The sequence below is a fragment of the Bos taurus genome, chromosome 3 (genome assembly GCF_002263795.3).
Source record: "Bos taurus isolate L1 Dominette 01449 registration number 42190680 breed Hereford chromosome 3, ARS-UCD2.0, whole genome shotgun sequence".
Taxonomy (NCBI): domain Eukaryota; kingdom Metazoa; phylum Chordata; class Mammalia; order Artiodactyla; family Bovidae; genus Bos; species Bos taurus.
Genome location: NC_037330.1, coordinates 81453468 through 81479778, shown reverse-complemented (window position 1 = coordinate 81479778; position 26311 = coordinate 81453468). Strand labels below are relative to the sequence as shown.

The window sequence follows — 26311 nt, the reverse complement described above, 5'->3', positions numbered from 1 at the left end:
AGGGCCTGCAGGGCATATCAGGTCAAGTGAGGTACTTGGCTTTGGGAGGGAAACCATAACACCAGTCAGAACACGTGCCAAAATCTTAGACCCATTCACCGGATAATCCTGGCTGGAGGTAGGGGAAAATCACAACCCTGGCTGTATATGGAAATGTGTAAACGCTAGCTCTTCTTTAAGGAAGAAATTTGAATTCTACCCCCACTCCTCAGTGGAGCTCAAGCTACCAAAGCCATCTGATGGAGTGGAAAGTGCTAGGTTTTGGAACCAGGGAAAGCTGAACCAGACCTTGACAAGTCACTTAGCCTCTGTGGTCCTGTGTCTCCTCATTGTCGAGCGGCTATAACAGCTCCTCATTTCCAGGGTTATTGGACAGGTAAATATTAAGGTAAAGCCCCTGGCATATGGCAGGACTTAGAGTGTGTTTGTTCTTACTACTGAACTAACCAGCTGGCACAGTTGGACTTTGTCTAGCTGCTTGGCTGAGCCTGAGGACCCAAAGCTGTTAGTGTTGGAAGCTTGGGGTATAATGTACAACTTACTGTGTGACCACAGGGCCAACCAGCTAATCTCCGAGACATCTCCTTATCTGCAGCCAGGCATTGTGATTTCTGTGCATTTCCTACTTTGCGGGATTGTTAGAGACTAACAGGAGACAAGGTAAAAGCATTATACAGAAGTTATTATAAAAATAGCAGAGGGACTTCCCTGGCAGTACAGTGGCTAAATCTTTGTCTTCCACTGCAGGGGGTGCAGGTTCCATCCCTGCTTGTGGAGCTGCATTCTCACACGCCTTGTGGCCAAAAAAACAAAACAAAAGAGAAGCAATACTGTAACAAATTCAATAAAGACTGTAAAAGTGGTCCACATTAAAAAAAATCTTAAAAGTAATTTAAGAAAAATAAAAATAATAGACCATTGGTTAACATTTTTGAGTGCTTACCTTTTGCCATGGGGCTTCCCTGGTGGCTCAGATGGTAAAGAATCTGCCTGAAATGTGGGAGACTGGGGTTCAGTCCCTGGGTCAGAAAGATCCCCTGGAGAAGGGAATGGCAACCTGCTCCAGTATTCTTGCCTCAAGAAGTTCATGGACAGAGGAGCCTGGCAGGCTACAGTCCATGATGAGTCGGACGTGACTGAGTGACTAACACTTTCACTTTCGTCTTTGCCATAGCTAGTTTAAATATCTTCCAAGTCTCTCCCGATTTAATTTTAATCCTCTCACAGTTTTGTCAGGTAGAGTCTTCTTTATTATTTCTGTTTTTTAGTTGGTTAAACTGAGGTATAGAAAAAGTTAAGTAACTTGCCCAAAGTCACCCAGGGGACAGACACTGGATTCCAACACAATTAAATTCCAGAATCTGCCCAATGAAGTATTAATAGCTATGCTTATATTGGCATTGTTGTGTGACGGCTACTTCTGGGTTTCTTTTCTACAGAGAGTGCATAGTTATCCACTCTTTAGGTTCCCAATAGAACTGCAAAGCCATTCCAGTAGCTCCAGAAAACCACCTGTAAACTAGTTTCTACTCTCTGACCACACCTCACACATTAGGAACACATGATAAATGCCATTCACATGCATGACTCATTCCTGTGGAGCTGCCCAGACTTTGATAACCTCTCTACCCAATTGTTTGTGGAAAATTAAAGCAAATAGTGAATGATTTATTGTTGGCCTTTATGAAAGCATTTACAGTCATCTGAGTGGTTAAATTAGCCAGTTGTTGTTGTTCAGTCACTAATTCTTGTCCAACTCTTTGCAATGCCATGAACTGCAGCATGCCAGGCCTCCCTGTCCATCACCATATCCCAGAGCTTGCTCAAAGTCATGCCTATTGAGTCAATGATGCCATCCAACCATCTCACCCTCTGTCGCCCTCTTCTCCTCTTGCTCTCAATCATTCCCAGCATCAGGGTCTTTTCTAATGAGTCAGCTCTTCACATCAAGTGGCCAAAGAGTTAGAGCTTCAGCTTTAACATCAGTCCTTCCAATGAATATTCGGGGTTGATTTCCTTTAGGATTGGCTGATTTGATCTCCTTGCAGTCCATGGGACTCTCAAGAGTCTTCTCCAGCACCACAGTTTGAAAGCTTCAGTTCTTCAATGCTCAGCCTTCTTTATGGTTCAACTCTCATATCCATACATGACTACTGGAAAAACAATAGCTTTGACTATACGGACCTTTGTCAACAAAGTGATATCTCTGCTTTTTATTAATACACTGTCTAGTTTTGTCATAATTTTTTAATTTCATGATTGTAGTCACCATCTGCAGTGATTTTGGAGCCCAAGAAAACAAAATCTGACACTGTTTCCACATTTTCCCCATCTATTTGCCATGAAGAGATAGGACCAGATGCCATGATCTTCGGTTTTTGAATGTTGAATTCTAAGCCAGCTTTTTCACTCTCCTCTTTCACCTTCAAGAAGAGACTCTTTAGATCCTCTTCACTTTCTGCCGTTAAAGTGTTATTATCTGCATATCTGAGGTTGTTGATATTTCTCCCAGACAGTCTTGATTCCAGCTTGTGTTTCATCCAGCTGGGCATTTCGCAGGCTGTACTCTATATATATGTTATATAAGCAGGGTGACAATATGCAGCCTTGACGTACTTCTTTCCCAGTTGTGAACCAGTGCATTGTTCCATGTCGAGTTGTAACTATTGCTTCTTGTCCTGCGTACAGGTCTCTCAGGAGGCAGGTAATGTGGTCTGGTATTCCCATCTCATTAAGAATATTCCACAGTTCATTGTGATCCACACAGTCAAAGGCTTTAGCATAAATTAGCCAGTTAGATATCTCAAAAACAAGTTGTCAATAAAATTCTATTAAATTCAACAAATTTACTGTGTTCTGCCTGTGCTGCCATACAGTTAGGCACTTGTGGCTGTTTAATTTATATTTTAAAATTCAGTTCCTGGTACTTCTGTTGCATTCAAGTGGTTAAGACTTTGCCTTCCATGCAGGGCGTTCAGGTTCGATCCCTGGTCAGGGAGCTAAGATCCCACCTGCCTCATGGTCAAAAAACCAAAATGCAAAAAGCAGAAACAATTTTGTTACAAATTCAATGAAGACTTTAAAAATGGTCCACATTAAAAAAAAAAAAAAGACCTCAGTTCTTTAGTCACTATAGTCATATTTCATCTGCTAAATAGGTCGACTTGTGACTACTAGCTACCAGTTAGACAATGCAGATTACCGAACATGTCCATTATAGCAGAAAGTGCTGCTGGATAACGCTGCCAGATGGTAGGATACTCTGAGGATGCAGTGATGACCAAAACATTCTGCCTGCTCCTAAGGGCTTACTGTCTAGCAGTGAAGACAGCTGCTTAGCAAGCCATCCCAGGTTTTAGTGAGGGAAGGACAGAGGGCAATGGGAGGTATTGAGGCAGGGGATCTACCCAAGGATGAATGGTCAAGAAAAATGAAGTCAAAGGAAACTCCATATATGGTATTGAGTAATTGACCAATTTTTAAACTTTGTTGTACTTAGTTTTTTAAAATTAAATCAATTATTTACTCTGCAACTGGATTCCATAACTATATTTAAAATATTATTGAAGAATAACCTTAAAATTTATTCAATATTAAAATGTTTAATGTAATAAATCTCAGAATAAGCCAAATGCAAAACAGTATGATTCCATTTATGTGAATTCTAGAACAGGCAAATTAATCTCTGATGGTAGAAATCAGAGCTATAGTTGCCTGGCATTGGGGAGGGGTTGTAAGTAGGAGGAGTGATTGACTATTAAGGATCTTGGGGGTACTTTCTGGGATATTGATAATGTTCTGTTGTTCTATACCTTGATAGGGACATTGGTTACACAGGCACATGCATTTGTTGATACTAGAGGAGCTGTGTAATTAAGACTGATACATTTCATAGAATGTAAATTATATCTCAATTAAAAATTGAATGCATGAAATAATTTTTTATAATGTGTTGCAGTTGACATGGGTAACGTTATGGAAATAGTTTCATTCCTTCATCATTTTGTCTGCTAGCAACCTGGCCTTCATAACCCTTGTTATATCATCACTGGCAGGAAGATCTTCAGCATCCTTCTTGATCTTGGGCCATGTAGACATTATATTGCTCCTACTTTTCCAGCGTTTCATGCTTTCTCTTTTATCAAAAGTGGACAAGCTGGTAGGATCTTTGCCAGAATGTTACGAAGGATATATTTTGGGGTGAGGAGATTTGAGGTGAATTTTGCTTCTTTTTCTTCTTCACTATATCATTTGCATTTATAACAAAGAGCATGTAGTTTTTTTTATTACTCTGAAACACAAAAGTTCATTTTGTCTTGGCCTGGAAAGTCCATTTATCCATGGGTACTACACAATCATTTGAAAACCGGGTTTTATTCCACAGTTAGTAACACATTTCCTTCCAAGCAGCAGGATCGGTGGGTGGTTCTTTAGTAGTCGTGGGTCCCGATAAATGGCTAATTTTATGCCTCGTCTGTCTCCACCATGCTGCTCCTGTTAAGTCTCTCTGTGGTCTGGGACACACAAAGTGACTGGGGTCTGTTGGAGGTGGTCTGCCCCTCTCATCTGCCTGCTTCTCCCTGTACGCAGATTCTTACCTGACCCTCGATGAGCCGATGAATAACATCACCACGTCCCTGGGGCAGACAGCTGAACTGCACTGCAAAGTCTCGGGGAATCCGCCTCCCACCATCCGCTGGTTCAAAAATGATGCCCCTGTGGTCCAGGAGCCCCGGAGGATCTCCTTTCGGGCAACCAACTATGGCTCTCGACTGCGGATTAGAAACCTTGACACCACAGACACAGGCTACTTCCAGTGTGTGGCGACAAATGGCAAGAAGGTGGTTTCTACCACCGGAGTCTTGTTTGTCAAGTTCGGTAAGCAGCTTCCTATCAGGGATGACCTTTAACTCTCAGCCTCCATAGGGGTGAGGAGGGATGGAAAAATGAGCATGTACTGGGTGTGTCCAGCAACACAGAAGCTGGAACACTTGTACCCATTTTAGAAATAAATAAACCAGCAGTTAAGTACCACGTTCAAGGTCACCTAGCCAGTAAACAGCAGAGCAAGAGCAGGGTCCAAATCGGTCTAACCTCCGCTGCAATTCTAAATCACCACACCAGTGAATTCTTCTCAACAAGGATGTTTCTTGTCCAGAGAAGTTAGGAAGATTTCCAGCACATGTGCCCCTTTTTGATCCAGCTGGTATCAAAGACCCCTGCCTGTGGTTGCATCAATGTCCTTGTGCTCATTCAGCCTCCCACTGAAACTCCCTGCATCTCATAATAATGCCTACTCTGTTGACTCATTTTTCAACCCTGGTCTTAGCATTTTTCAGGCTCTAAACCGTGGGATAATCTCATTCGTATGTTTTTTCCAGAGGTGGTTGGGGGAGCTGGAGCAAAATAATAAATTCCAGAAAAATAAATATCACCTTGGGGTGGTTGAGAACCTTACATTGTAATGGTTTGACTGTACTGAAGCTTACCTTCCAATAACCCAGGCTGACTGTTTTCTTTGTTTTTCTTTCATTTCTTCAGGCCCCCCTCCCACCGCAAGTCCAGGATCTTCGTAAGTACTTGCATCTTCTTTCGTGTCATTTTCAAGGGTTTCTGCCGAGGTTGCTAGGCCAAAGGCCGTTTTGTCCTCTGCTTGGGTCAAAACACTGTGTTCCCAGATTTCATTCCATTTTGCCCTGCCCTCATTCCGTTTTGCTTTTTCTTTGATATGAAGATTCACAGGAGAGCAGCACTGGCAGTAATCTCAATTGTGGTAATGTTGATTCTGAACAATCAAAGCAAAGAATCTACTTACATGTATTATTTTCAAATTAAACTAACATTTAGTTACAATGGATTTGGTAAAATCAAACCAAAAAGTGAAACAGTGCTGGCTTAGGAACCTATACTGTAGCCTTTGCCTCAAAGGGTCTGTACTTCATTCCTGATGCTTTACTTATTGAGCAGGTCATCTGCTAGGTGATCACTTTATTCTTACTCCCTTTAAAGAACTCAGAGGCAGAAGTTTTGACTTGCCGAGGAAAAGAAAGCCCTCTGTCTGGATGAGAGTTATGTTTGTTTCATTTTGAGTCTCAAAATCCAGTTTCTTTCACTGACCCTATTGTTAATACAGTTTTCCTTTTCTGTTTGAGGGAATCTCTTCTTTCATTCTAGGAGCATTCACTTGGGTCATTTTTCTTTATGTATATTTTTATTTGGGCAGGGGTGGGGGATGACCTGCTTATTAAAATCCTTGCTCTGCAAGAAAATGTATTTCATATTCTGTGGATTTCTTAAGTAAAACTCACTGGGCTCTGCCATGAGAGCATCCAAATGCCTGACCTAGACTAAACCAATGGCAAATACAACAACCGCTTAATTTGCTCTAATCCCCTCTGTGCCTCTTAATTACAGTGTGGGATATTTTAATATATTTGTGTGTGCCTGGAGGTCCAATGGCCCACAATCCCATTAATAAAACAGGTAATGGGTAAAAATAAACACTGGCTTTCAGCCACATTGTTCTGCTATTTCATCAGCCAGTTAAAGGGGACTGTTAAAAAGTCTTTAAAATTACTCATGTGCTAATTGCATTCTACTTACCCAGGTAGAAAATGTTGATTGATCTTAAAGCAGGTCAGAAGTGTGGTCACTCTGCCTTGCATTTCTTGAAGTTAATCTTTTTTTTAAATGAACTCGCTTATTTGTTGATACATGGAATCCTTTTGAAGTCTTATTTAAACAAAGATGAAAACTTTTGTTACCGGCTGTAAAAATGGTTCCCACTCTGGTACCTTGTTTGTTCCTGTTAATCTGAGTTTCAAATGCAGCTGATAATCTCTGTCCTAGGTTGATTAATGTGGTTCACTAATCTGCCTTTGTTTTTAAACACTGGGCTGTTGATTTTCTACCTGTTGTATTTGTATCAGAGTTCCTTTTTTTAGTATCAAAAGTATTTTTAAACCTTTTTATGTCTTTGCTTCTTGAAGTTTTCATTCTTTCTTTGCTACTGCCTTTCTGATGAACCCAGTCTATTTTCTCATGATTTTTAACTTCTTACAAAGATAGGACACCACTTTTGTGAGCTGATATCTATGGAAAGGTTATTGAAGTTCCTTAAAGATTCTCAGTGATAGCTCAAAGTATCCTTTGATGTCAGGCACTCTGTTTTATGTGAGCTGTTCATTTATCTATCATGTTAGTCTGCGGTAACATGAACTGTACAGTTGCCATGTTTGCTTGAAGGGAGCTACAATAAAATACAATCAAAGTTGGAAATCCCACAGGGCCTTCTGCAGCTCAGTTTTCATCCCCATTTTGGCATTGCTGGTTGGCATTTTGGTACCCTTTTCTTTCATTCCCGTAGAAACTGGCAGTAGAGCCTGCTTTTTTCTCCTTTCTCAGTTGCCACCACTTACCCTATCTCCAAGAGTTCCTCTCTTCATAAGACTAACTCCCAAATGGAATGCTAGTCCCCTTCCCTATCCTCAACAAGATGCCAAACCTCCCTACAAGGGGACAGGCAGAATGCAACAAAATAATAGCCATGGGGGATATCACCACACAGGAGCGCTCTGAAAGCCTTTTGTCAGACCGCACAGTCTTTTCCCAAGGCAGGAGTGAAGTGTGGTTATAAGAGTGTTCTTGTCGCTTGAAGGTGGCACCATAAGAGTTACTGCAAGGAAATCAAATGCAAGTGCATGACACACCCTGATGTTTGGAGCAGTGAGATGTATTAGATGTATGTAACCTGGCGAGGGCTGGGCACCAGTTGAGGCCACAGCACATCCCTAGACGGGGACAGGCTTGTAGGGCCCTTGGGATTATGGCTCAGAAAGACAAAGCATGTGAGGCACTTGCCACTCCCCCTAGGGACTGCATCAGGTCTTCACATGAAGCTTCCAGGATAGCATTTTAGGTTGTAGTAAGAGCAAGTTTGAAACGTTGGTTTGGCTTCTGTTCATAGCTGCGGGCTAGCTTTCTTCTGTCATTGCTGGGTCCTGGCCCGCCTCTAACAATTATCGGAGCCTGGGGCGTAAATGCAAGTGGAGGCCCACATACCACATGTCTACATATTTAAATGTTGTAAATCAAGCTAGCAAACTGTTCAGTGAAATCTGTTCTGTCCTCCCACGTTGACAAATATACTTTCATAATGACCAAATTTAAAAATACATGCAAAATTTGTATGACTAGAAGCCAGGAACTGTCAAAACTAACCACTTTAATGATTCTTCTTCATGTCTACATGTTCTGTTCATGAGCCAGAGATATTATAAGTAATTCATAGATTGTTATGTATTAGTTCCATTAAAACTTCTTTTATTGCCTTCATTTCAGCAAAATGAATACCTATGTTGTTTTCCATGGGATTTTCAAATAGTGTGTATTCTTTTGACATTCTTTGGCTTGTAGATGCATCACCCCATTTTCCGCTTTGATATTCTCACAGCATTCTCCCTTTGTGTGCGTCACTAAATTTCCTCTTTCATAAAGATACCGGTCATATTGTATTTGGGCCCATCCCAGTGACCCTGTTTTAACTCGGGTACAGGGTAACAACTGACCTCTGTAATCGAGTTACCCTATTTCCAAATATGACCACGTTCTGAGCTACTGGACATTAGGACTTCAACATGTTAATTTCGTGGGGGCAGAAATGATTCAACTTATAATGCTTAATATTAAAAAATTTGTCTCAACCATGTGAAACTCTTGCAAATATTACCCTTATTTGTGAGAACTTTTCAGAAGCAATAATTGAAATACATGAAAATGAATGCTTGGTTATATTTGGAATGATAGTTTATTGTATGAGAGTCTATTGTATTCAAACTGAAAAGAAGTTGACAAGTTGATTGATTTGTCTCTTACTGCAGTGCTTTTGCCACTGCAAGCTTTCCTATGCTCCAAGCCATGTCCATCACTCCCCCTGGCAATGACACAAACCTTCACAGGATAGAATCACAGTTGTCTTCTGTTTCAAAGATAAAGGATGAGAGATGCAGAGAAGCGATCCCTGGGACCGGAGCAGTGTTAAATCATGGACATGGATGTTTAAGGTTTGGGTCACTGAGCCAGCACTCAGTGGCACAACCGTAGAAGCAGAGAATCCCCTGTGTACTCTACTCTCATTCACTTTATTTTCTGTGTATTTTTGGTACGTGGGCCAAGGACAGGGGCCTTCTTTTTTTACTTTTTTTAATAACAGTTTTACTGAGATATACTTCATATACCATAAAATTCACCTTTGTAAAGTGTTTCTAGTATATTCAGTGTTGTATAACTTTCACTATTACCTTATTTTAAAACATTTTCATCACTTCATAAAGAATCTTCTCCTCTGATAACCTCTCCTCTACTTTCTGTCTCTTTGGATTTACCTGTTTTGGGTATATCATGTAAATAGAATCATACGGTATTTGTCCTTTTGTGTCTGGCTTCTTTCACTTAGTATAATGGTTTCAAGCTTTGTCCACATTATAGCATGTGTGGCGACTTCATCCTTTTTATGGCTGAATAGTATTCCATTGTATTCCGCATTTTCTTTATCCATTCGTTTATTGGTGGACTTTTGTATTACTGCCATCTTCACTTATTCTGAATAATGCTGCACTGTTGATGTACAAGTTTTTGTGGGGTGTGTGTTTTCTGTTTTCTTGAATGTCTACCTAGGAATGAAATTCCATGGATATATGGTTATTCTGTATTTAACTTTTTGAGGAACTACAAAATTGTTTCCCAAAGGGGCTGTGCCATTTTACACTCCTGTAAGGAATGTATGAGGGTTACAACTTCTCCTATTTTCCTTTCATTTATTTTTAATTATTATGACCATCCTAGTGGATGTGAAGTTGTGATTTTGTTCAATTGTAATTTTAATTTGCATTTTCCTAATGCCTAATGATGTTGAACATCTTTTCATATGGTCATTAGGTACTTGTACATCTTCTTTGGAGAAATGTCTGTTTGAATCCTTTGCCTATTTTTAAATTGGTTTTGTGTGTATGTGTCTTTTTATTCTTTAGTTTTAAGAGTTATTCACATATTTTGGATACTGTACTCTTATCAGATATATGACTTGCAAGTGTTTTCTCCCACTCTGTGGGAGAAAAATATTCATTTTCTTAATAATGTTCTTTGAAACAAAAAGGTTTTTCATTTTGATGAAGTGCAATTTATTGTTATTTTTTGGTTGGCTATTTGTGCCTTTGAGAAACCATTGCCTGAAACAAGGTCACAAAGGTTTACTCCTATCTTTCCTTCTTACTTTTATAATTTTAGTTCTTTTGTTTAGGCTTTTGGTCCATGTTGAGTTAAATTTTGCCTGTGATGTGAGGTAGGAAATCCAGATTCATTCTTTCGCACATGGAAATCCAGTCTTCCCAACACAGTGTATGGAAAAGACTATTCTTTACCTATTGTCTTGGCACTCTGTGAAGAACCAATTAACTATAAATGTATGTGTTTGTTTCTGGACTCTCAATTCTGCTCCACCCATCTATGTGAGTTTCCTCGGGCCGGGTCCCCACACAGTCTTGATTGCTGTAGTTTGTAGTAAGTTTTGAAATCAGGAAATGTGAGTCTTCACTTTCAGTCAGTGTTCTACTGAAAAAAACAGAGCCAGTAAAATATTATAAGTATGTATAAGTGAAGAGATTTATTTTGAAGAATTGGCTTACATGATTGTGTGGGCTAGCTAGCCAAGTCTGAAATCCACAGGATAGAGTGTCAGGAGGGGCACTCCTCACCAGGTACTCATGCTGCTGTCCACAGGTAGAATTTCATCTTCATCAAGAAAACCTTACTTCTGCACTAAAAGCCTTTCAACTGATTGACTCAAACTCACTCATTTATTGAGGATGATTTCCTACAGTTAGCTGACTACAGATGTTAATCACATCTAAAAAGTATTTTCACAGCTGCAACTGGACAAGTGTTTGAAAAACTGGGAACTATACCTTGCCAAGTTGACGCATAAAGCTGATCATTCCATCCTCCAAAATTATTCTTCTTTTTAAAGACTTTTTTTCACCTATTCTGAGTTTCCTTTTATTTCCATATGAATTTTAGGGGCAGCTTGTTAATCTGTGCCAAGAGGCCAGCCAGGTTTTTTATATGAATCGCATTGGCTCTATCGATGAACTTGGAGAGTGTTGCCATCCAAACATTAAATCTTCCAGTGCATGAATATGAGATGTCTTTCTATTTAATTTCTTTCAATTATGTTTCATAGGTTTCAGTGTATAATTTTACTCCTTTATGTTAAATTTATTCCTAAATATTTTATTATTTTTCTTGCTATTGTATATGAAGTTGTTTTCTTAATTTTCAGATTATTCACTGCTACTCTATAGAGACACAACTGATTTTTGTATGTCAGTTTTATGTCTTTGCTAAGTCATGTCCAATTCTTTGCGACCCCAAGGACTCTAGTAGCCTATCAGGCTTCTCAGTCCACGTGATTTCCCAGGCAAGAATATTGGAGTGAGTTTGCTGTTTCCTTCTCCAATTTAATTTTATACCCTTGCTAAACTCATTTATTAGCTCTGCATGTATGTGTGTGAATGAAATTCGCTCAGTTGTGTCCAACTCTGTGACCTCATGGACTGTGGCCTGCCAGGCTCCTCTGTGCATGGAATTTTCCAGGCCAGAATACTGCAGTGGGTAGCTGTTCCCTTCTCCAGGGATCCAACCCAGGTCTGCTGCATTGCAGGTGGATTCTTTACCATCTGAGCCACCAGGGAAGCTCAATATATGCATGTATGTATGTGTGTGTATATATGTAGCTGGTAGTTTAGTTGTTAAGTCATGTTTGACTCCTGTGACCCCATAGACTGTAGCCTGCCAGACTCCTCTGTCCATGGGATTTCCCAAGCAAGCATAATGGAATGGGTTGCCCATTCCTATTCCTTAGTATTTTCTATCATATGATCATGTTATCTACAAATAGAAACCACTTTACTTCTTTCTTTTCAATATATGTGCTTTTTATTTCTGGTCTAGAGCCTTCTGTACAGTGTTAAATAGAAGTAGTGAGAACAGACATTGTCTTTTCCCTGATCTTAAGGGAAAAACTTTATGATGCTAGCAGTTGTTTTTTTGCAGATACCCTTTAGTTCTGTCCTATTCCTACTTTGTTGAATATTTTTTACTATAAAAGGGTGTTACTTCTGCTGCTGCTAAGTCACTTCAGTTGTGTCCGACTCTGTGTGACCCCATAGACAGCAGCCCACCAGGCTCCCCCGTCCCTGGGATTCTCCAGGCAAGAACACTGGAGTGGGTTGCCATTTCCTTCTCCAATGCGTGAAAGTGAAAAGTGAAAATGAAGTCGCTCAGTCGTGTCCGACTCTTAGCGACCCCATGGACTGCAGCCTCTAGGCTCCTCTGTCCATGGGATTTTATTTTGTCAAATGTTTTTCTGTGTCTATTGAGATGATCATGATTTTTTGGTCCTTTATTATATGTTAGTGTGGTATACTATGTTGATTAATTTTTAATATTAAACCAAGCTTAAAATTCCTGGGCTCACCTGATAGCTGAGCTGATAAAGAATCTGCCTTCAATGCAGAAGACCTGGGTTCGATTCCTGGGTCGGGAAGATCTGCTGGAGAAGCAATAGGCTATCCGCCTCACTGTTCTTGGGCTTCCCTTGTGGCTCAGCTGGTAAATAATCCACCTGCAATGTGAGAGACCTGGGTTGGATACCTGGGTTGGATCCTGGGTTGGGAAGATCCCCTGGAGAAGAGAATGGCTACCTACTCTAGTATTCTAGCCTGGAGAATTCCATGGACTGTATAGTCGATGGAGTCGCAGAGTCGGACATGACTGAGAGGCTTTCACTATATTCCTGAAATAATTTCCACTTGGTCATGATGTATAATGCCTTTTTGGTGGTGGTGGTTTAGTTGCCAAGTTGTGTCCAGCTCTTGCGACCCCATGGACTGTAGCCCACCAGGCTCCTCTGTCCATGGGATTCTCCAGGCAAGAATACTGGAGTAAGTTGCCATTTCCTTCTCCAGGGGATCTTCCTGACCCAGGAATTGAACCCGGGTCTCCTGCATTGCAGGCAGATGATTTACATATGTTGCTGAATTTAGTTCACTAGTGTGTGTTTTTGAGGGGGAGTTTTGCATCTGTGTTTATAAAAGGTATTGCTCTGTAGTTTTCTTTGTGTGTAATGTCTTTGTTTAATTCTGATGTCAGGATAATACTGACCTCTTAAAATGATTTGGGAAGTAGTCTTTTCTATTTTTGAGGAAGGGTTTGTGAAAATTCTTCTTTGAATGTTTCAAAATGTTTAAAATTCACCAGTAAAGCTATTTGGGCCTGAACTGTTCTTTGTGGGAAGTTTCAAAATTAGTGATTCCAACTTCTTCACTTGTTATAGATCTCTTCAGGCTTTCTGTTTATGAGTCAAGTTTTGTGTCTTTTTAGGAATTTGTCCATTTCGTCTAGATTATCTAAGTTGCTGATGTATAGTTGTTAAGAGTTTACCTTATGATTTTTTAAATGTCTATAATATCAGTTGTGATGTTTCTTCTTTCATATCTGATTTTAGTAACTTGTATTTTTTTTTTCTTGGTAAAACTAGCTAGTCTAACTAAAGATTTGTCAATTTTGTCAGTCTTTTCAAAGAACTTACCATTTTTTGAAAACTGAGAGTTTAATTAATGTATTGTGGTAATTCTAGAAATCAGATCACTTCCTTTCTGATGTTGCTGTGTTTTGTTGTTCCTGTTTATTTAGTGACTTTTCTGGAATAATTCTAAATAGTCTATATTCCCTATCATATATGCTACTGGAGTCTATGCTCAGCTCAGAGATCAGCTAACAATTGGACAGAAATTACTTTAAACCAGTAAGTCTCCCACCCTTTGCTGAAGGGTTCCATGTATGTTTTGGAGGAATCCCCTTAGCACTCCAGTTTATAATTCTATCTTTGCTTTCATTTCCTGCTTGAGCATGACCTCAAAGTTAGCCAGAAGTGAGAGATTAAGGCTTTCTCGGATCTTTCCTACGTATGCACACAGCCCCTCACATGACCTCATGTGAGTGCATCCTTCCACATCCTCAGAAGTATGTCAGAGGTTTTCAAAGTCGCCTATGACTGTCTCATTCCTTAGATCCTCCCTTTGAGAGCTTTTGAGCTTTTTTTTGGCCAGGCTCCGTTTTTCCCCAGCTGATACTGTTAGCCCAGGCAACTATGAGGTTGTTGTTTTTTTTTTTTTAAACAAATGTCCTGGGGCTAAGGCTTTTCCCACCCAGAAGCTCCAAGTCCAATTAAAAAAAAAAATCAAGCCCTGTGAATGGGGCTTTTCCAGAGTCCTGCTCAACAGGTGAAATCATGCCAGTTCTCTGCAGACAGGATTTTGAGGCCCTGCAACCCTCTTTGCCTCCTCCAGTGAGCGCTCTGCTGCTGGCTTTCATAGCTGCCAGTTTTCAAGGTTACTGCCAAACTCAGGAGGGGCAGATGAGAATAGGGCAAGTTGAAATTCCATAGGACTCTGATCTTTTCTTGAATAAATTCTCAGAGTGTTGCAAGACTTTGGCCAATTTCCAGAATTCTGAAAAGGATGATTTTCACATTTTTTCCCCAGTATTGCTGCTTTTATGGATGTACAGATTTTTAGAGGTCCTTTGTCTGTCATTCCATATTCCCCACCTCCACCAGGGCATGTTGTTGATGTCTACAGACACTGCAGGTTTGGTACTATCTTAGGAGGCCTCTGAGGCCCCAGAGTATTGTTCCATATGATGACAGCTTCCCTTTGTTGAATTTCTTCCCCCAAATAAGGCAATGGTTGGGACTTCTCACATATATCACCTCTCTGTTCCAAAACAGCTCTCCGGGGAAGATGTTTTGATCCCTGTATTAGTTAACAGGCTCACAAAAGCTAAATGGCTTTAACTGGACCTAGTTCATATTCAACTTCTTCAGTTTTAATCTTTAGGGATTATTAAATTGATGGATTGGACCCTGTGAGAACTGGGGAGTCCCAATACTACATCACTCACGTTTGCCTAGGCCTCCTGGTATATCTCTTGAGAAATACACCTCCTGGTATATTTCTAACAGGCAAACAGATCCAGTACAGCAAATACTAAGCCTCAGTTCAGTCCAACAAATACTTATCAATCACCTACGAAATGCCAAGCTTTTGGCCAAACTCTGTGGAAACTACAGAGACTAATCTTTGCCCTCCAACTGCTGACCCAGTGTGCTGGGGCCTGAAAGAACAGGCCTTTCACTTCATCAGCAAGTGCTTCTGACCCTCCACCTCCTCTTTTTCATCTCCCCTGTGACCCTCCTCTCTACCACTCTCCTATTTGAAATTCTGTAACCGCCTTAGCACTGCTTTACCTTCTTCCACCCTTGTCTCCTATAAGCAATTTCTCATTGCAGAAACCAGAGTGAGCTTTTAAAAATATTTTCTGCCCTCTTAGGCCCCTCACTCCCCTGGACTTCCCATTTGGAATAGATTTCTGACTCTTTGCCCTGATGTGTAAGACTCCCTGCCTCCCTCTGGCCTCCCACCACCATCATTCAACTCCAGCCACGCTGGTAGAGGTTCTGTTCCTTGGACTCTCCAGGCTTGTTTTGCAGGCCATAGGATTCCTGAGCTAGCCGTTCTCTCTGCTTGAAAGGCTTTGTTCTGAGATCTTAGCATGAGTTACTCTTTTCTTGTCATTTAGTGCCCACCTAAAATGTCACCTCCTCAGAAATAATCCCTGAATCTAAAGTAGCCCCAGGCACTTTCTATCCTATAACATGCTTCGTTGATATCAGAGTATGGTCACCACCTAACATTTTATTTTTTATGCCTTTATTTGTCTGCAAAATAAGTTTCATGAGGTCAGAGCATTATCTGCTTCATATATCATTCTATCCCAGTCCTAGAACATAGCCAACATTCAGTAAATATTCATTTAAAAAAAGGAGAATAGGGGGATGGGAGGAAGGGAGGGAGAAAGACAACATCTAACTTCCCTTGTGGCTCAGCTGGAAAAGAATCTGTCTGCAATGTGGGAGACCTAGGTTCAATGCCTGGGTTGGGAAGATGCCCTGGAGGAGGGAACGGCTACCCACTCCAGTATTCTGGCCTGGAGAATTCCATGGACTGTATAGTCCATGGGGTCACAAAGAATTGGACACCACTGAGTGACTTTCACTTGAGATGGCGATAATAGTACCTATCTTATAGAATTTTCATTGGCAGTGATGAGACTATGAATATGGAGTACTTAATACCTCATAGAATTCAGTAAGTATGCCTCCAATGAATGAAACAGTATTTGTTGACTGACTGACTGAACTATTCCACTGTCTTATGATACATGAAAAGTCCTGGCGTGGGGCCTGGTAGATAATTAAAGTTCAGTGATTTTAAGTCATATTTCTTTTCTTTCATCTTATGAGGTCTCCTGAAGAATCAGTCTGAGAAAGACCATGGTTAAGAAAAAGTATCTCATAGGCTTGTTGTAAAGGTAAAATATAAGGTGATGCCTATAATGTGGGTAGCACTGTGCCTGGCGCACATCAGGAGCTTCATAATGTTGACTGATGTTACCATCATAATCATCGCTGTTTTAGCAAAAAGGCTATGCCTTCTTTCCGGCTAGAGTCCTTCTGGACAACACATCTAGATGTGAACCCCAACCAGAGACCTTGAAGTCTCTATTTCCTTTCCTCTCATTGGCCTTTGGCTTTAGTCCCTTTTCTGCAGAAAGATAAAGTGACCAGCTTTTGATGAATTCTTTCCTTTTCTTATCTGCTTCCAAGTCTCAGCCACAGTGAAGAAGTGTAGCTGGGCGTTAGCCCAACCCAGGAAGTGATAATGTAATTTTCAATTCAAGATAAACTCAAGGATAACTTTCAACACAGCTACTCAGGCAGTTCAGGGGTGGAGGTGCCCTGTAGAGAGGAGACGGGTAAGTCACTCAGCAGCTGGCCCAGAACACAGGGGGCCACAGCTCCAGTGAAGTAGCTGACCTCCATCTCTTCTTCAAACCCCTTGAGACTCAGTTCTCTGCAGAGAAGGGGCAGAGGGAGGGAATGTGGAGAGATTAGATAAGAAGGATTTACCAACCCCACTGGGAGATGGTTCCAAAAGTATAGAAGGTTGAGAAGCCAAGCTCTTACATCCCAATCCACCTCCATCACTCAGCAATTCCCACTGTATGAATAGGGTGTGGAAAGCTTCCAATTAGAACTATACTTGTGAATATTGGCAAAGTGTGTCGTGTGTGCAGAGCACATTTAAAAGGAGAAGAAGGAAGATAAGTCCTTGTTTTCGAGGAGCACGTGTTGTGCTATGAGGTTCTCAGTCTGTGTGTTAGTCATAAAATATCGCCACACCTAACACAGCACCTAGCACATAAGTTGGTGCTCATCGAATGTGTGTTAAATTGAACGTCTGTCCTGAAATCTTTTCTCCACATATAACAAAATTTTATTATTTGCTTAACACATTTTTATCAAGTTCCTTCTGTGTTCCAGGCTTCTGGTTCTTAGAAACTGTTTTTAAGTCATACAGTGAGTGCCAGACGGCAAAGCCAATCCAAAAACCCTCATTCAACATCATTTAAACTTTTCTTTCCAGTATTTATGAGCCCTAATATAAGCTTTCACTGTAAGTTTCAGAGCAAGTACTTTTCAAGAAATGGAGAACATTTCTACTCCAATTCTGGCTTTGAGTGAACAGAAAGCCCAGAGATATGAGAGTGTGATTTTGAGCACTGCTTCTCAATTGTAATTGCATAGAAGTCAGCCGAGCTGTTGCTAAAATGCAGATTCAAAGGTGTAGGTCTGGGGTGGAGCCTGAGGCTCTGCATTTCTAACAGGCTCCCAGCAGGTACAGGCTCTGGTGATGCTCGTCCACATACTTTGAGAAGCAAGGGTCTAGAGAAAAGGCACTTGTCAGGATTCTAGTCCTTTCTGTGCCATTCACTAGCCAGTGACCCTACACAGGATGCTTACCTTCTTTGGGCCTCAGTTTCTTTATTTTCAAACTGAAGAACTTGAGTTCAGTGTGATCTAAGAGTTCTTCTATATCATACGTTTATGACTCAATTTGTTATTTCCTTTAAGATCTTTTCAAGTTCTGAATTTCATGTAATTTACTCTTGGGTTCCCTTTCTCTTCTTTGAGGTTAGTTGTTCTCTTTTATCTGTCCTGTGCATCCCTCCTGCCCATTCCAAGCATGGTGGTATGTAGTTAGATCAATCAGTGAGAGTGATTTTGCAGAGAACTACCACATAGCAACCCTCCCCATCACCACTGCCAGGTTCTGCAGTTATGTGGTTTTGTGCCCTTCTGGATGAAGAGGAAATAACCATTCATTCTGCTGGTCAGTAGCAGGTTCTGCTCACCTCATGTTAAATAGAGCAACATTTTCCTTCCATATTTCTTTATGGGGCTCCTGAGTGTAGAGTACCTCTGTTTGAAATTAAGCAAAGGGATCACAGCAGGAGGTGGTATTGAAGACAGCCCTCTTTATGTAGATGTTTTTAAAGAACCATCCCCTGGCAGTCCAGTGATTGGGACTCTGTGATTCCACTGCAGGGGACATGGGTTCCATTCCTGGTTGGAGAACTAATTCTGGCCATGTGACCAAAACAAAACAAAAATTTAAAAATAATTTGTTTTGTTGTCTGACTGGCAGGCCCTGAAGGCTTATAGGAAAATAAGGACACTACTTTGCATGTGTGACTTGTGAATAGAGGTTCATTACTGATTTGTGCACTCATACAGTTTTATAAGAGTCTTCCCTGGTGTCTCAGTCGGTAAAGAGAGACCCTGGAGATGCGGGAGACCCGGTTCGATCCCTGGATTGGTAATATCCCCAGGAGAAGGACATGGCAACTCACTCAGTATTCTTGCCTGGGAAATTCCATGGACGGAGGAGTCTGGTGGGCTACAGTCCATGAGGTCACAAGAGTCAGACACAACTTAGTGACTAAACCACCACCACCCACAGCTTTACAAGAGAAACAACCGAATCTTACAACAAACACAAAAAATGAAATGTTATGAATAATCTTGACTATGCTAGAACATGGGAGATGCTACTCAAAGTGCAGTGACAAGTAGAAGCCACAGCCATGCCTAGACTGGCAGGGCAAAAAGAAGATGTGGTTTTACCAGAACCCAAGTGTAGGGTCATCTGTGGAGGCTGAGATGGTGACAAGCCTGTCCTGTGGGCACTGAGGCCATGAGAAGGTTCTCCCATTGATTACCCAGGGCAGAAAGAAGGGGCGAAATAATTTGGCTTCTGCCCTCCTCCCTACTTTTAAACACCAGCCAGCGCCTCCCATCAGGGGAACTCTACAAGAAGTCAGCTGGCACAGGAAGCCTGTGACTAACAGCCTGCAGGGGCCGCCTCCTTGTGGATGCTGAGCTAAGCAGGGGAAGGGTGAGGAGTGAATTCATGGCCACACAGCACCTGAATTAATACCCCAGATTGATTTCCATGCCACTAGAAAGCTGGGGTAGAGGCAAGGTAGGAGGAAATTATGAGTCACAGAGAGCACATTCAAAGCTGCTATTCCTGCCAGGTCTTCAGGTGAAACCATCAGCAGACAGTTTAGATTGTAGAACTGGGACCTGAGACGGAGATCAGGACTGTAGTGGTAGTCACAATAGTCATTTTATCTAAGTCAATGGACAGAGTTTCACAGGGGGTAAAATTCCCAAGAGAGATTGTAGAAAGGAACAAGAATAAGAAGACCTCTTATGTCTGTATGACTGTAATCTTCAGAACATTTTTCTTATGTCTTTTGATCTTACAACTATCCAGTAGCTTTCACAGCATAGCCTGGCACTTTACCTTCCTAACTAGAAAAATAGAAACATTGATGATCATGTCTGTGTTCTTTCTTATCATAATTAGTTCTTTCAAACTGTGTAGAGAGTGCTCAGAGGTGCTCAGTCTAGATCTCAATATTTATTAACTCTTGGAGGCTAAAACAAGGACAGAAAGCTGCTAGAAATTTGCTTCTTGGGATTCTATAGACAGAATTTGCTAAACGTGGTGAACAGGAACTATGTGCTCTTCTGTGCCAGGCATGGGCCCTGCACGATGAGGACGGGCTCATGAATCCTTCAGGGTAGGCAGCATTAACTCCTCAGGCAGATTAAGTGACGTGTCTTAGTCAGTCCAGGCTGCTATAGCAAAAAACTATAGACTGAGTGCTTTATGAACAACAGAAATTGGTTTCTTACAATTCTGGAGGCTGGAAGTCCAAGATCATGGTTGGGTTCCTGTAAGAACTCTCTTCCAGATTTTAGACTTCTGTTTTCTCATTGTATCTTCATATGGTGGGAAGAGGGAAAGAGAGCTCTCTGGGGTCCCTTTTATAAAGGCGCTAAACCTATTTATGAGGGCTTCACCCTTATGACTTAATTACCTCTCACCTTCTTATACCATCATACTAGGTTTCAAAACATGAACTGACAAAGAATTAATCTCCAAAATATACAAGCAGCTCATGCAGCTCAATACCAGAAAAATAAACAACCTGATCAAAAAATGGGCAAAGAACTAAACAGACATTTCTCCAAAGAAAACATATAGATGGCTAACAAACATATGAAAAGATGCTCAACATCACTCATTATCAAAACCACAATGAGGTACCATCTCATGTCAGTCAGAATGGCTGCCATCAAAAAGTCTACAAACAATAAATGCTGGAGAGGGTGTGGAGGAAAGGGAACCCTCTTACACTGTTGGTGGGAGTGCAAACTAGTACAGCCACTATGGGGAAAGTATGGAGATTCTCTAAAAAATTGGAAATAGAACTGCCATACGACCCAGCCATCCCACTGCTGGGCATACACACCGAGGAAACCAGAATTGAAAGAGATACGTGTACCCCAATGTTCATCGCAGCACTGTTTGCAAAAGCTTAGGACATGAAAGCACACTAGATCTCCATCAGCAGACGAATGGATAAGAAAGCTGTGGTACATATACACAATGGAATATTACTCAGCTGTAGAAAAGAACACATTTGAGTCAATTCTAATGAGGTGGATGAAACTGGAGCCTATTATACAGAGTGAAGTAAATCAGAAAGAAAAACACAAACACAGTATATTAATGCATATATATGGAATTTAGGGAGATGGTAACCATGACCCTATATGCGAGACAGCAAAAGAGACACAGACTTTTGGACTCTGGAAAACGTGAGGGTGGGATGATTTGAGAGAATAGCATTGAAACACGTGTATTACCATATGTGAAATAGATGACCAATCCAAGTTTGATGCATAAAGCAGGGCACTCAAAGCCAGTGCACTGGGACAACCCAGAGGGATGGAAAGGGGGTTCAGGACAGGGGGACACATGTATACCCATGGCTGATTCATTTCAATGTATGGAAAAAACCACCACAATATTGTAAAGTAATTAGCCACCAACTAAAATAATTTTTTTTTAAAAAAGAGAGAGAGAGAGAGAGACTCTATTAGCAAAGGGTGAAGCCTTGACCTGATCCAAGACACACAGACTCCAGGGCTCAGGCTTTAGCTAGTCAGCTACTTGCCTCCTCTGGGGGGAGAAGATCCATTGTTGAACTCTTACATTAGTTACCTAATGTGTTCAACTGCTGAAGGGACTCACAATACTTAGTTTATCCTCATGGAACAGTTTTATTACAGGCAAGGGATACAGTACAGCAACAGTAAGACATGGATATCAATGCAAGGGGTCCAGAGATCTCAGGTGCAAACTTTGTCTTACAGCTGATTGCAGAGAATACCCTTTGTCAGCAGGTCTCAAACCTCCACTGGCCTGCATGTGAAACATCTGGGTACCAAGAAGTCCAAAGTCAGCTCATCTTGGAGGCCATTTGTTAGTGAACTGATCACATAGACACATTCCAGCCACAGGACACATCTCAACTGATGAAACCCCAAGACTCCACTGAAACCAGGTGCAAATCATAAATCCAATTATTATTACTAAATGATGCTGACAGGCCAATATATCCTGCCCTAACCAAGTTGAACTCATGGTTACAAAATATTTATCTTTAGTAAATGCATTCCATAGTCACTGCCAGCAATTGGTAACATTAGAAGATTAGTCTGGGGTCAATTCAGGCCATGCTCTTGATTTTGCTTAGTGTGTAAGTCAGGAACCTCCTCCTAGAACTTGGACAATGGTCAAGTAACCTAAATGCAAATGCTTGCCATTGGGATGGGAAATATTCTATAGATAATGGAAAAACTATCATTTCAGTTATCACAACATATGTTACTTCAACAGATGGTCTAGTATTTCCTTGCATGCATGCATGCTCGGTCACCTCAGTCATGTCTGACTCTTTGTGACGCCATGGACTGTAACCCAGCAGGCTTCTCTGTCCATGGGATTCTCCAGGCAAGAATACCAGAGTGGGTTGCCATTTCTTCCTCCAGGGGATATTCCTGACCCAGGGATCAAACCTGCCTCTCCTGTGTCTCCTACATTACAGGCAGGTTCTTTACCCACTGAACCACCACCAATTTCTAATGTCCCTACACTCTACTAGGTATTCTAAGATTGTACTGGGTAACCATTCTGTATGCTCACATAAAACACACTTTTTCTCAAGGCCCTTAGAATATAATATGATGAGTGCTGTGATATTTACCCATGTCTCTGGAACAATGTTGCCCACTAGAAACTTAATGAAAGTTACATACGCAATTTTGAACTTAATAGTACCCTAACCCTAACAGAAGCAGAAGATATTAAGAAGAGGTGGCAAGAATACACAGAAGAACTGTATAAAAAAGATCTTCACGACCCAGATAATCACTATGGTATGATAACTCACCTAGAGCCAGACATCATGGAATGTGAAGTCAAATGGGCCATAGGAAGTGTCCCTACAAACAAAGCTAGTGGGGGTGATGGAATTCCAGTTGAGCTATTTCAAATCCTGAAAGATAATGCTGTGAAAGTGCTGCACGCAATATGCCAGCAAATTTGGAAAACTTAGCAATGGCCACAGGACTGGAAAAGGTCAGTTTTCATTCCAATCCCAAAGAAGGGCAATGCCAAAGGATGCTCAAACTATTGCACAATTGCACTCATCTCACATGCTAGTAAAGCAATGCTTAAAATTCTCCAAGCCAGGCTTCAGCAATACGTGAACCGTGAACTTCTAGATATTGAAGCTAGTTTTAGAAAAGGCAGAGGAACCAGAGATCAAATTGCCAACATCTACTGGATCATCGAAAAAGCAAGAGAGTTCCAGAAAAACACCTATTTCTGCTTTACGGACTATGCCAAAGCCTTTGACTGTGTGGATCACAATAAACTATGGAAAATTCTGAAAGAGATGGGAATACCAGACCACCTGACCTGCCTCTTGAGAAACCTGTATGCAGGTCAGGAAGCAATTGGACATGGAACAACAGACTGGTTCCAAATAGGAAAAGGAGTCCATCAAGGCTGTATATTGTCACCCTGCTTATTTAACTTCTATGCAGAGTACATCATGAGAAACGCTGGACTGGGTGAAGCACAAGCTGGAATCAAGATTGCTGAGAGAAATATCAATAACCTCAGATATGCAGATGACACCACCCTTATGGCAGAAAGTGAAGAGGAACTAAAGAGCCTCTTGATGAAAGTGAAAGAGGAGAGTGAAAAAGTTGGCTTAAAGCTCAACATTCAGAAAACGAAGATCATGGCATCTGGTCCCATCACTTGATGGCAAATAGATGGGGAAACAGTGGACGCAGTGGCTGACTTTATTTTTCTGGGCTCCAAATTCACTGCAGATGGTGACTGCAGCCATGAAATTAAAAGACGCTTACTCCTTGGAAGGAAAGTTATGACCAACCTAAATAGCATATTCAAAAGCAGAGACGTTACTTTGCCAACAAAGATCCATCTAGTCAAGGCTATGGTTTTTCCAGTAGTCATGTATGGATGTGAGAGTTGGACTGTGAAGAAAGCTGACCACCAAAGAATGGATGCTTTTGAAGTGTGGTGTTGGAGAAGACTCTTGAGAGTCCCTTGGACTGCAAGGAGATCCAACCAGTCCATTCTAAAGGAGATCAGTCCTGGGTGTTCATTGGAAGTACTGATGCTAAAGCTGAAACTCCAGTACTTTGGCCACCTCATGTGAAGAGTTGACTCATTGGAAAAGACTCTGATGCTGGGAGGGATTGAGGGCAGGAGGAGAAGGGGACAACAGAGGATGCAATGGCTGGATGGCATCACTGACTCGATGGACATGAGTTTGAGTGAACTCCGGGAGTTGGTGATGGACAGGGAGGCCTGGCATGCTGCAATTCATGGAGTCACAAAGAGTCAGACACGACTGAGCGACTGAACTGAACTGAACTGAAATTTATAAATACCAAACAAAGCATTCTTCTAATTTTTCTTCTAGTTTTTACAGTAAATTTATAAAACTCTGTCAATTATAATTAAAATCTTCTGCATATCAATTCATGTTAAATATATAAAAATCATGATTGTTGATTTGTTTTGTGAAGTCTCATTCACAACATGCATTCTCATACCTGACCAGTTAGGTTGCGTGTGTACATGGTCATTCGGTCATGTCCAGCTCTTTGCAACCCCATGGACTCTAGCCTGCCAGGCTTCTCTGTTGTGGTATTTTCTAAGCAAGAATACAGGAGTGGGTTGCCATTTCCTACCCCAGGGGATCTTCCCCAACCAGGGATCGAATCTGCATCTCTTGGACTAGTTAGGTTACGGTACGCTTTTCCTTTCCTTGGAGCTGCAAGTTTAACATGTTCACATCCATTGCAACATCAATGAAAAATATAAATCATTCTGCCATTTTTCCTTTTTGTTTTTCATTATTGAGTATTTGGCAAGCATTCATTCTATTTCAAGGAAATGTGTAGTCAGAGTCAACAGCAAAGTATATCTTTGTTAAACTCTTCCATAATTCTGTCAACAAGCACTGGCAATGAACACAAGATCATGACATTGATTACCTTTGATTTCTTTCACCATTTCTGTAAACTGGCAATGATTCCATTTGCATGTATATATGAAACAATTTTAATAACTGTATGCATGGCGCTTTCATAGTGTCTGCTTAATAAAACTGAACACAAATATTTTCAATATGTATTATACAGAACTAAGCAATAAAGAAACTATCAGTCTTGTTTTAAGATTCCACTGTCTAGATTTTTGACCTAACAGTTGGAATACCATTCATTGTGATAGAAACTAATTTTTTCATACCTAGGTGAAATTATTTGACGAATGTAAAAGATTAAAATCTACTCCAGGAGTTCCATTTTATGCGCTATGAATTGACATTTTCTTTGTGAATTTGGAAGTCATTTAAAGTAAAATACACCCAAAGTATTAATTGGCCAATTTCTTGTGTAACTTTCATCTCATCTAAAACAAAATATAAGTTCGTACAATTTTTCAACTTATGAATCAGTTGGTCTTTGACTTTGTTAAAGAAGTTTTACATTCTACAGTCTATCTATAACTAAAACAATAATTTCTATTACCATCTTTCCATCTCAAAGCAGTTTTACACTAGGTCTAAGTAACACATTCAGATTTGGTTAAAGTGTTTAAAAAAAAAACAAAACCTTTATTTGTACAGCATTTAACTCTGATTTCAGATGACCCATTTCATTGACTGTTGATAGGGACAAATTTTTAAATCAAAATCACTGTGTATTTGCTGAAAATGCATCATCAATATTGTCTACTTTATAATCTTTAACTCAGCACAATAAACAAACAACTTTTTGTTTGACTCTGCCCAACTGACATTCATCATGAAATTTGCAGCATAGTTTATTCTAGTCTCATTTTCCTATCACTGTTCTGATCTTAGTACTCTCTTCTAAACTGCTTCTAATTTCTCCATCTGTAGTATGCCATTTTGGAAAAGGAAATGGCAACCCACTCTAGTATTCTTGCCTGTGAATCCCAGGGACAGAGGAGCCTGGTGGGCTGCCGTCTGTGGGGTTGTACAGAGTCGGACACGACTGAAGCCACTTAGCAGCAGCAGCAGCAGTGTGCCCTTTGGTCCATCTAGTCAGAGCTATGGTTTTCTAGTAGTCATGTATGGATGTGAGTTGGACCATAAAGAAAGCTGAGCACCAAAGAATTGATGCTTTTAAACTGTGGTGTTGGAGAAGATTCTTGAGAGTCCCTTGGACTGCAAGTAGATCAAACCAGTCAATCCTAAAGGAAATCAGTCCTGAATATTCATTGGAAGGACTGATGCTGAAGCTGAAGCTCCAAAACTTTGGCCACATGATATGAAGAACTGACTCATTTGAAAAGGCCCTGAT

At 40.8% G+C, this 26311-nt stretch overlaps 1 protein-coding gene across 2 annotated transcripts in view; it reads left to right on the top strand.

Moving 5' to 3' along the window:
- The window catches only part of ROR1 (receptor tyrosine kinase like orphan receptor 1), a 469060-nt gene that overhangs the window by 321954 nt on the left and 120795 nt on the right, over positions 1 to 26311 (top strand). For both annotated transcript variants that reach the window (XM_024990121.2, XM_015465329.3), the window contains exons 3-4: positions 4591 to 4878; positions 5542 to 5572. In XM_024990121.2, the coding sequence (XP_024845889.1) occupies positions 4591 to 4878; positions 5542 to 5572 (319 nt within the window). The remainder of the gene's footprint in view (positions 1 to 4590; positions 4879 to 5541; positions 5573 to 26311) is intronic.